Source organism: Miniopterus schreibersii, assembly GCF_964146895.1.
Source record: "Miniopterus schreibersii genome assembly, chromosome: 3".
NCBI lineage: Eukaryota > Metazoa > Chordata > Mammalia > Chiroptera > Miniopteridae > Miniopterus > Miniopterus schreibersii.
Window position 1 is genome coordinate 6,562,373 of NC_138103.1, and position 10,580 is coordinate 6,572,952.

At 52.9% G+C, this 10,580-nt stretch overlaps 1 protein-coding gene across 4 annotated transcripts in view; it reads right to left on the reverse strand.

The window, feature by feature from the left end:
• SETD1A (SET domain containing 1A, histone lysine methyltransferase) overlaps positions 1-9,086 on the reverse strand; it is a 20,713-nt gene extending 11,627 nt beyond the window's left edge. For 2 of the 4 annotated variants that reach the window (XM_081133105.1, XM_081133103.1), the window contains exons 1-12: positions 8,938-9,086; positions 8,205-8,369; positions 7,893-7,988; positions 5,913-6,183; positions 4,562-4,683; positions 4,108-4,337; positions 2,973-3,825; positions 2,033-2,815; positions 1,354-1,530; positions 1,142-1,229; positions 300-457; positions 57-144 (exon numbers count right to left, since the gene is read on the reverse strand). In XM_081133105.1, coding sequence (XP_080989231.1) covers positions 57-144; positions 300-457; positions 1,142-1,229; positions 1,354-1,530; positions 2,033-2,815; positions 2,973-3,825; positions 4,108-4,337; positions 4,562-4,683; positions 5,913-6,183; positions 7,893-7,988; positions 8,205-8,354 — 3,016 coding nt within the window. In that variant the 5' untranslated portion in view covers positions 8,355-8,369; positions 8,938-9,086. The remainder of the gene's footprint in view (positions 1-56; positions 145-299; positions 458-1,141; positions 1,230-1,353; positions 1,531-2,032; positions 2,816-2,972; positions 3,826-4,107; positions 4,338-4,561; positions 4,684-5,912; positions 6,184-7,892; positions 7,989-8,204; positions 8,370-8,937) is intronic. The other 2 variants (XM_081133104.1, XM_081133106.1) reach the window with 2 other exon arrangements.
• Between the last annotated feature and the right edge of the window lie 1,494 nt (positions 9,087-10,580).

The following is a 10,580-nucleotide window of genomic DNA, read 5'->3' on the forward strand; positions in this document are numbered from 1 at the left end:
GATGGCCAAATCCCTTCTTCCTCAAGCCAGAATTCTACTGTATTGCCTGTGCTCACCATCTGATGCCTCCGTCTCCTTCTTTGCAGTATCCATGGCTTCCTCATGATCTTCATCTTCCTCATCTTCCTCCTCTTCCTCCTCCTCCTTAAGGAAAGGGACACATAGGAACTAACAGGATAAGTAAAACTGGTCCCCTAGAAGGCACAGCTACCTGAGCTCCACCCCAAAGGGAAGTGGCTGAGGGGGCAGGAACTCCAGAAGCGGGCTCCTGGCAGGGACCTGGTGCCCTGGCTCCTCACCTTCTCCGATGAGGACTCCTGGGATGCCTCCTCCCCCTCGCTGTCCAGAGCAAAGGACTTGCGGTGCTTGCCCTGGGTCTTGCTTCGTTCTTCGTCTCGCTTTGGGGGCTTGGTCCCTGGACGTCCTGATTCTCCAGCCTCCTTCTCTCGCTCAGGGTCTAGGCCCAGGTGAGTGGTAGTTAGGACAATTTACCATCAGCAGTAAATTACCATTTCTTGACCCTGTGAAAGGAGCTGTGCATACACTGTCGCTGATCTTCCTCACAGTCCCACCAGACAGACCTCATTTCATAGACAAGAAGTTGAAGCTCAGCAGAGAAACACAAAAACCTCAGCGATACCTAGTATTTTACAGTTTTAAACATATCACACTTATTTATCTTCCATCATTTTCTGGGTTGGGTGGAAGAAGCAGATGACTTGTTAGGCCTGGCCCAAGAACGTACTACTAAGGCCAATGGGTTTCCAGGAAAGATGATCAGACTCAATAAGGAAGTTTTCCAGACACAAGCTGTCAACCAGTAGCTTAGACTTAGGCAAACTGGTAAGAAGGCATAAAAGAGCTTAACCTACTTAACCTCGAAATTCTGTGACTTTTAGATGTGGAAGTTATTATTTCTTTTTTACAAGAGGAAAACTAAAATACAGAAAACTTAAATCAGCATGCTGTAACTAAAACCCGGGCACTGCCCTATCTGAAGCTTCTCGTATCTCTCAAAACTATTTTAACCCTGCACCAAAATCTCCACTTGGCTCCTTGCCTTTAAGGCACCTTTATCCCTTTGTCCCTGCTCTTGCTTTCCTATTAGAATATAAGCCTTCTACCTGAACTTCCCACTCACCATCTTCGTCTTCCTCTGCTGGGGTGGAAGGCCGGGGCCGCTTTTCCTCACTGGCCTCTGAAATTTCTGAAGGCTCTTTTCGTTTTACCTGGGGAATGGGGAGACAGAGCCCATTTAGACCTCCAACACTCATGGTTCCCAACCACCACTACCCCAAGGAAGGGAGGACACCCTGCCCCCAACCTACTAGGCAAGACCACAGTTCTGAGTACCTTGAAAGACGGTAGCCGCAGGGCCCCTCGCAGTCCTGACCCAAAGGCGAAGGCCTCGATGCCTGTGGTGCCCCCGCTCTTTGCCCAGTCCACGAGGGACAGCAGGCCTGGCTCTTTGAGCTTCGTCTTCTCTTTATCTTCTTCCTTGGCCTGCTGTTTGGCTGCGTTCTGGAATGGCTGCAGGAAAGGGAGGAGCTGAGCCCCAGAACCCAGGCGCTCCCTCCTGCCTCCTGCCTGGGAACTACTCCCAGGCCCTAGTAATATAGAACTGCATCCCCTCACTCCTCCACCTGATGCACATCTATGACGTACCTCTCCTGCACCAGCCCGTGTAGAGGCATTTCCTCAAAAGTCTGCTCACTTACAGTCCCATCAACCTTAGGAAGCAGCTACTATCCTTCCCACTCTACGAAGGAAGACACTGAAGAATGAAGCCCAGAGACACTGAGGGGCTTGCCCACTTCAAGTAAGCAGTGGAGCTAGAACAGAGCTCTTCATAGTCTCAGGCTCATGCTTTCCTACTGCTCTGTGTGCTCCAATCCCCTGCCCAACCAGTGGCCCAGTCTCGCTCCAATTGCCTTGATCATCCCTCCTATTTTGAGCTGTGTAGCCTGGAGAAGCAAGGGATCTATTTCTTCCAAGGAGCCCCAGGTTTCCCATCCCAGGCACTGGCCCTCACCTTGGCCTTCTCTTCCTTGCTCTCCCACCACTGGTCAAAGGCCCCAAAGGCCACATTTTCCACCATCTTGCGGTTGAGGTCTCGCTGCATGATGCTCTTCATCTCTTGGACGAGGGTGGCCAGCACGCGGCCTACAGTGCCTGCTGATGGTAGGGCCTTGCCCTCTGCCAGCTCTGCTTCCTCCCTTGGAGGAAGCCGGGACTCCTCTCCTGAGACTGAGGAGGGCAGGGGCTCGGCTGCCATGGGCAAAGGCAGGTGATAAGCCTCCCGGGAGTATGCCCCCCGGCCTTCTTGCCCTTGTGTGTACAGCGCATAGGGTAAGCCATAGGCTGCCTCCTGGTGGGGTGGGAATGGGAGGAAGGCCTCCCCAAAGGCCCCACCATGGGGACCAGCTGAGGCAGCAGTCAATCCCTTGCCCTGCCGCAGCTGGTGGAGCCGAGTTAACATCTGGGTCTGCATCTGGAAGGACATGGGCATTCCTCCCCACTGAGCCCCAAGTCGATCCATGAGCTCTAGGGAATTCACAAAGTCATAGATGTGGGGTGGTGGAGGAGGAGGTGGGGGGTACTCGGGGGGGGGTGGCCCATCAGGCCGGGGTGGGAGGAGGTAGGCAGGCTGGTGGGGAGGATAACCAAGAGGAAGGGAAGCCAGGTAGGGTGGGGGAGGAGGGGGTGGAGGGGGAGGGGGTGGAGGCTGCTGGGGGGGTGTTGGGGCCGGAGGAGGTGAGCCGCCCCTGTCATCGTCAGAGATCTCCATGTCCTCTCCAGAAGAGCATGGAGAAGCCTGTAGGAGTACAAAGGAGGGTCACAGAAAGCTTCTACCTTTTCCCTGGACTTTTCCTCAAGTCCCTGTTCTCTTATCTAGTTCCCTTCCCTCTCCCCATGGGCCCAACCCTGCCTCCCTGATCCCAGGTACCTCCACTGGTTGACCCCAGCCTCACCTGGTTCTGTCCGTTGGCCTTGGGAGACTCTCGGGTAGCCCCTGGTTCCCCACTCCCTGTAGGTGCCACATCCTCAAAATTAGCAGGGGCTGGAGGAGGCGTGCAGGGCCCGTGACCTGAACCAGAAGGCACCTCAATCCCTGTGTCTCTAGCCCCAGGCCCTGTGGTGCTGCTCTCTTCCTCTTCTTCTGTGTCAGAGGCTAGGAAAGAAAACTTGGAGCGCTGCTCCTTCAGCAACATCTCAATGCGGGAATCCAGGCTGCTGTGTTGAGCAAAGGGCACACTCTCATTGGTGGTCTCTGGGGCTGGGGAGCCGGAACGGGCAGGTGAGGCTGGGCGGGGGGAGGTCCGAGCTTCTTCTCTGTCAGGGCTGGGCCCCCCAGCACCACCACCTCCACCAGGTTCTGGAGGCTCCGGGGGCGGAGCCTCTGAGGCAGGCGGCCGGTAGTCCTGGTCAGTGGTACGGCTGGGCTCAGGGGGCAAGTAGGAGGTGTAGGAAGGCGGGAAACGTTCAGCCGTGTTTTCAGCAAAAGGTGCCCCGGGGGGCTCCTCCCGAGTTGCCCGGCGGGGTGGGTAGGAAGAATGACGTTGGTAGCGATTCCAGCTTTCATAATACGCTGGGTAGTTTGAGTCAGAACCACGAAAATGAGAGGAGGAGGAGGACGACGAGGAGGACGAGGAGGACGAGGACAGTGAGGAGGAGGAGGTGGAGGGTGTGGCGGTGGCTGCGGTGGTGGCGGAGATGGCTGCAGAGGTGGTCGTGGGGGCTGAAGACGCAGAGAAATGGCGGCGGGAAAAGGAATCTTGGTAGCTGTTCTCTGACCGCCGGGGCTTGAAGGAGGTTGAAGTGGTGCTAGAGGAAAGACGCAGGGGTTAACTGGGGTCAGCTCTTATGACCAAGCCCTGGGGTCCCAGTGCTCAGCACCCAAAGCCCCTCTACGCTGTCCCCAAAGGAAGATCTAAGTGCTGTGCTGGGTTCCCTGCTAGAGTGAGTTCCCTGGGAACAGGGATTTGTTGGCTGAATTCTCAGAGAAACTAGGACAAATTACTCCTAACTCCCTCTTAGATTTTGGGTTTCTTCTTCCCAGTGGCAGCTCCCAGACTCTGGGGGTCCCAGAGGGTATTTACTCTGTACCTGCTGGAGTAGGCAGAGTCCTGAGAGTAGGGGGTGCTGCCCCGAGATGTGTAGGGGGTTCCTTGGGAGGACTGAGGGGTGAATTGGCCAAAGGAAGATGGGGTGTCTTGTCGGCTGCTGGAGAAGCTTGTGTCCTGGGAGCAGGGGGTGCCATTGCCAGGAGTGCCCACCACAGCAGTGCCTGCTGGGTAGGCAGCTGTGTCAGAGGAGGGGCGGCGGCGGGATTCAGTCTGGAGGGGGAGAGGGGAGCAGGGAAAAGAAATCAAGGACCATTTAACAATTTACGCTTCCCCAAACCAAGAATCCTAGTTCCCTGTCTTTTGAGAGCATGTATGCATCTTTTCTTGGCTCTTCCTATATTTAACAGTGAAGTCCAGAACCTCCCAAAGACTGGTTCTGGCACTCAAAAACAGTGCCCAAGTGGCTAGGGCTACAGCAACCACAAGCTTCTCACCGTCTCAGTGGTTGCACCAGAGCCCTGAAACTTCTCACTCAGGGCCTTGCCCCCAGTGGGCACTGTCTGAGGGGTGTAGGAGCCATTGACAATCAGTTCATAGTACTTCATTCGTTGTTGTCCTAGAAGGAGAAAAATGGGAACCAAAGAGTCAGATGGAGAAGACAACTCCTTCCTAATATGGTATTCCCACTTATTCCTCAGGCCTCAAGTTGAGTCTTGGGTTTGGAGATTTCAATTCTGTTTCCATATCTCTATTTCTGGGACCTCCTACCTCACCTCCATCTAACAACTACTACAAACAACATATAGTATACTTCACAGTTTCCTCTACATGTGTTACTACACTGAATGATCACCAGAACGGAAAAGCATTAGTACCACTACTGTACAGGCTTAAAGAAAATTGACCTGCGCAAAGTCACAAAGTTGGTTAGTAGCAGAACTCAAATTCAAACCTAGGTCACCTGATACTAGATCCTATCATGCTCTTCATCCTATAAACTTAGGGTTGCAAAAAACCAAGGTTGTTTTATTTGCCTTACACAATCACTTAAAAAAGTTTTTTTGGGGGGGGGGTGGAGAAATGTAACATTTTAAAACCATGAGATCTGCCCAGCCAGTGTCACTCAGTGGTTGAGCATCCACCCATGATCCAGGAGGTCATGGTTCGATTCCTGGTCAGTGTACATGCCTAGACTGCATGCAGGCTCAATCTCCAGTCGGGGGAATGCAGGAGGCAGCCGATGAATGACTCTCTCATCAGTAATGTTTCTGTTTCTCTCTCCCTCTCCCTTCCTCTCTCTGAAATCAATAAAAACAAACAAAATAAACAACCATGAGATTTGATACAAAAACCTAGATTTCTTGCTTAAAAATAAAAAAATAGATTATTTGGCAATATTAGTCCTCATTCCCAAGGGCCAACTAACAGCTGACTCCTACAGGTGGTACTGTACCACAGTACGCCACAATCCCCACCCCTCCTTATTATTCCTAACACAGAAGTCCAGGCTCACCTATAAAGGTCTCTTTTTGGGAATTCAGTGTCAAAACCTGACCTGAAGCTATTTACTTTAGTTTTTATTCATCCAACCTAGTGTGACCCTTCATACACTTTCTTACAAAAATAGTCATATGCTGGTGCAGCCCCAACCCTGCTGAAAGTAACATACAAAAAACCATATATGTACCAGAATCCCTTTGTAAAATTCTCATTTCAGAAACCCATCTGGCCCTAAGAGTTTCAGATGAGGAATCATAAACCTGACATGTGCCTGGCTCCAATCAGTATTTGCATGTACAATCTCTGCCAGAGCCCAACTTTGGCAGCAGGCATGGGAACCCTCACCTTTGATGTCAAGCTGGGCATGGATGATGTTGCCCATGACGGAGGTAAGGTGGAGGTTTTTGACTGTTTCCTTGGCTCCTCGAGTGCTGGTGAAGAGCACGCGGGCCAGGCCCAGGTGCTTTCGCGTACGGGGGTGAAGAAGGATCTCCACCTCTTCCACTTCGCCATACTTTCGGCACATATCCTTCAGGAAGGTCTCCCGTACGTTGTCATTCAGTCTGGCAAAAGTTACCTCCTTCAGTGGGATCTGTCCAATATAGAACTCATCCAGCTGTGGAGAGGACAAGAGTTAAGTCTGGGGTCTTAATACTTTTTCCTTTGGGAAACTTTAGAGATCCATAAGATCAAGAGAGATAGGACTGGGAAAATGAGGGGCAAGGGAAGGGGGCGCCAACAAGCGATACATCAGTCTTGATCCCTCTCTCCCCTGAATTCTTTTCACCAAAGAATAATAGCAAGAACCATGAAAAGGTACAAACTAAGAAATACACACATATGTAAGAAACTAGCTGTAGAAAAATAATTCACTAACTCAGCTTTTACTAAGTGATAACCATGGACTGGGCACTAAGAATACAGAGATGGAAAAAAAGGAGATTCCTGTTGAGAAAAGTAGACAAGACAGAGAGACATATACAATCATAACATGACAGTAAGTGTTGGCATAGTTGTACAGAGGGTGTTTGGGAGCCCAGTAAAAGAACCTTTGGGAAGCATTCATTCAGATGGTATCATTCGTACTGGGCTTTTTGGGGTAATAAGAGTTCACAAAAATGACAAGGACTTAAAGAGCATAAAATTGTAAGACAACTTAGTATTTCCTAGAAATTGCAAAGTGTATAGTAGGATGGGACACAGGTGAGCAGTATCCAGGCAGGAGATGAGGTCTGACCAGATCAATAATCATACATGTCAATGCGCAAAAACATGGACTTGGCAACGAAAGTAAAATAAGAGAACAGTAAAGTCAAAGAGACAATGACAGCAGGGTGGAACATGAAATGGAGAATAGAAGGAAATCAGGTGAAATGAATACAAGAGTCTGCATTAAAGGTATGGCAATGGGGATAGATTAATTAAGATAAAAAGGTGTATTTAGAAAAAAAATATCAGCAGAACTTTGTGACAGATTATGTGAAGGAGTGGAGAATCATAGGATGACTCTCACGTTTCTAGCTTGTGCAACTTGAGTAGATGGAGGGGAGTGCAGGATTAAAGGGGTAAAGATAATTTGTCTTAGAGCTCTTGAATCTCAGATGTCTGTGGGGCCTCCAGATGGAGCTGTCCCACAACCAGGCATACACGTTTGAAGTTCGAGATTGATCTTGGCTAGAAACAGAGATTTGGAAGTCACGAACATTTTAGTAATAGTCAAAATCATGGGTGTGAAAGAGATTGTCCCGGGAAAGTGAACAAAGTGAAAAAAGGGGTGAAGGAACCCCGCAAAGGATTACTTAAAAACAAAGAATAAAGAATTAGTGAAGTAAACTAAGAACCACCAGTTTTCTAGGCCCAGCCCAAGGCCTGATGAGTATCCTTCCTGGACAGGGAAATGGGAATCCTCTGAGGAAACAAGAGGGAGGATCATATGGCCAAATGAGATGTGAGAAACAGAGGACTCCAGGGATGGAGTCCCTGGCCTACCACTCCCCTTAATTGTTGAGAAACTGGAGTATCAGACCGGAGCACTGTCAAGCTATACACTGTCTAGGAATACACAGTGATAAGTATAGCAGCTAAACCAGTCTTTACGTTATCCTTCAAAGAGTCAACACCCCTACTTGGGACACCTCACCTGTACCTTTCTAGAAGATAAACACACCTCCTGTCCAGAACAACTCAGTCTCGGTCTCAGAGACCTGGCTATGATCCTTTCATTGGAAAACTCCCTTTTACTGGGCTACATTAAGACTAGACTGCCAGGATGGATCCTCCACACCCTCCAAGGGCCACCACACCAGGACACTAGCAGACACGTACCTTAAACTTAGGGACTGGGAGGGAAAAGTCTCTGTTTTTGGACCTGACATGGCAACGGGGGTCTTGGAGGTCTTCGACTGGTATATACTTTGAGTCCTAGGAAGGAAAGCAGGAACAGAAAGATAGCTCAAGGTGAAATCACATTGGTGAGCTCTAAGAAGCCCATTTGGAGACCCATATGCAAAAGAGTTGGGTTAGCCACTTTTTAAGAAAGCAGGCTATGGGTATGTAAGTTCTAGGTGCTGAACAGAACCAATAGGAGAATGGGGCCTGGAGTTTCCTAAATGGCAAGGAAAGGCCTAGGGCACTCACGTTGACACTGAAGTGGACTCCATCGTAGCGGTACACCTTTTGAGAAGGCCTGCGCAAGGCAGGGTCCAAGGCAGGATCCACGATGAGCTTGTAGTTTCTCCACTGGAAGCTCGGGGCCTTCTGCCCATCTCCCCCACCTTCCTGATCCATCTTTGCTCATTTACACTGTTACAAGAGAAGAATACCCAAGGGGGTTCAAGTCTTAGGCCTGACTCCCTTGCTGCCCCTCACCGACTAGCCCACACTCCAGGTTCTCTCATCACCCCAGTTTCCACACCTCACCATGACCCGCGGTTCCCCCAGATTTTCCAAGTACACTCTTTCACCGTAACACATTCTCTCTCCACCTCCCAACTCTCCCCTCAGACCACCAGGCCCATCTCGTGCCCCCCCGGCCCTACCTAGCGCGCGCCCCACTTGCCCTCGGAGCAAGACCCCTCCCCCGCCCCCTGGCAGGCCCCGCCCCCTCCCGCCTCCTCACCGGCCAGCGGCCCGGGCCAAGCCCGGCTCCCGCTCCCACACACCCGCTCGCGTCCCCGCGCCCCGATCCTCCGGCCAAGAGGTGGCACCTATTCGGGGCGTTGGAAACACCGCGAGACCGAGCCCGAGACCCGGCTTCGGCCCCGAATCTGGGCGGGGGGGGTAGAGGGAACGCGCGCCGCTGCCCTCTCCTCCCGCCCCGGTGCATTCTGCCCCCCCCATCTCCGCGCACGCGCGGCGCGGCCCCACTCACCCGCTCGTGTCGAGCGGCTCCCCCTCCCCCCACCCCGCGCGGCACCTCAGTGGCGCGAGGCGGCGGCGGCGGCGGCGGCAGCGCGAGACCCGGCCCCGCAGCGGTGGCGGCGGCGGCGCCCCCCCACCACCACCTCCCCGGCGCGCGCACCAAACACCACCGCCACCTGCGTGAGGCCCAGCAGGCACAGCGTCGGCATTCGCACTTTCGCCACGGGAGCCACCGGGAAACCAACGGGGCCGAGGATAGCGGTTTCGCCTCGGCCGGCGCCCTATGAGGCTCGAGAGCTGCGGCCTAGGGAGCCTGGAGATTGGCCGCATCCCCCGGAGAGTGGGTTTCACGACTATCCAGCTGCTCTGGCCTGGGGCCGTTGACGAATCGGCGGCGACGAAAGCAGCGACTAATCCCGGAGGAAAAGGGGGCGGGGCGCAGGGGAGGAGGCCAGCCAGAGCTGGGGAGATTTGAGTGGCGCGTTGAACGGGCGCAGATTCGTCAGGCGGGCGGGGCGCATGGGTGACGAGACGCGGGCTCCTTTGCTCCTCTTGCCTGCCCCTTTCTTGCGCGGCCAAACGTCTAAGAGGCTGCAGATTCGCCACAATTCCAGGCCCCAGCTGTTGCCTCCCTTTACCCGCCTTGGTGGAGTCAAGAAAAGAATGCCTGGTTAGCCAAGCCCTGTTGGCAAAGTCAGCCACTTTTCTGGATTTTCTTACTAGTACAATTTAGGGCATTGCCCAGTTCCGACCCGAGGAAAATGGCTATGGCCCAAAGCTCCTCGGAGTCCGATGACAATTTTCAGCTGAGCATGGAGGCCTGAGTAATTCCGAGGAGCCGGCCTAGCGAATCTGCGAATCCTCCTGTGGGCGGAGCCAAGGCGCCGTGCGCAGAGGGCGTGGCCAGAGCGTGCGGAGCCTGGCGTCGCGGGGCCGCTTCCTGTAGGACCCACCGAAACCCGGGCGGGCTGGGAGGGGCGCCCGTGAGATGGAAAAATACAAACAACAATGGTGACTCAGGCCGTTTGCCTGGCGCCGCACATAATGCAGGGAGCGTTTTTCTCCCGTTATCCCTTTTGGGCCACTGACTGCTTAAGATGTCCACTTGACAGATGGGCAGACTGAGACCCCCAGAGGGTTCTGCATTTGCTGGTACTCCGCCACCATTAGTGATTAAATCTGAAGGCTGTCTTAAAGTTTTGTGATAAACCTGGTGGGGCTTAAAGACCCTTGAGTGGGTGCTGTAAAAAATAAACGAGGCTTTATAGGAACTAGGGTGGACTGGTTGCTGGTCGATTATCCAGGCATCATGGTCCCAGTGCCCGCCGTTTTCTGCGGGAATGGGAGGGGTAGGCTATACTTACGCGGTCCCGCCGCTCGAGGGCAGCACCAGCCCAGGCTTACACCTGGGATCCTGGGACTATGGTCGCCAGAGGCTGGGCACCCTTTCTCTCTGTCCTGGACGCAGAGTATTCTGGTCTCTAGGTAATGGCATCCCCAGGAGGCCCCTCCGCCTGAGCTGAGGATGCCCTAGGTTCCAGACTTCTCTATCTACAGCTCTCCCTGTATGACTTTGGGCAAGTCATTGACCTCTCAAAGCTTCAGATTCTTACTCTGAAATACCTATTAATTCCTGTCACACAGGATTAGTGT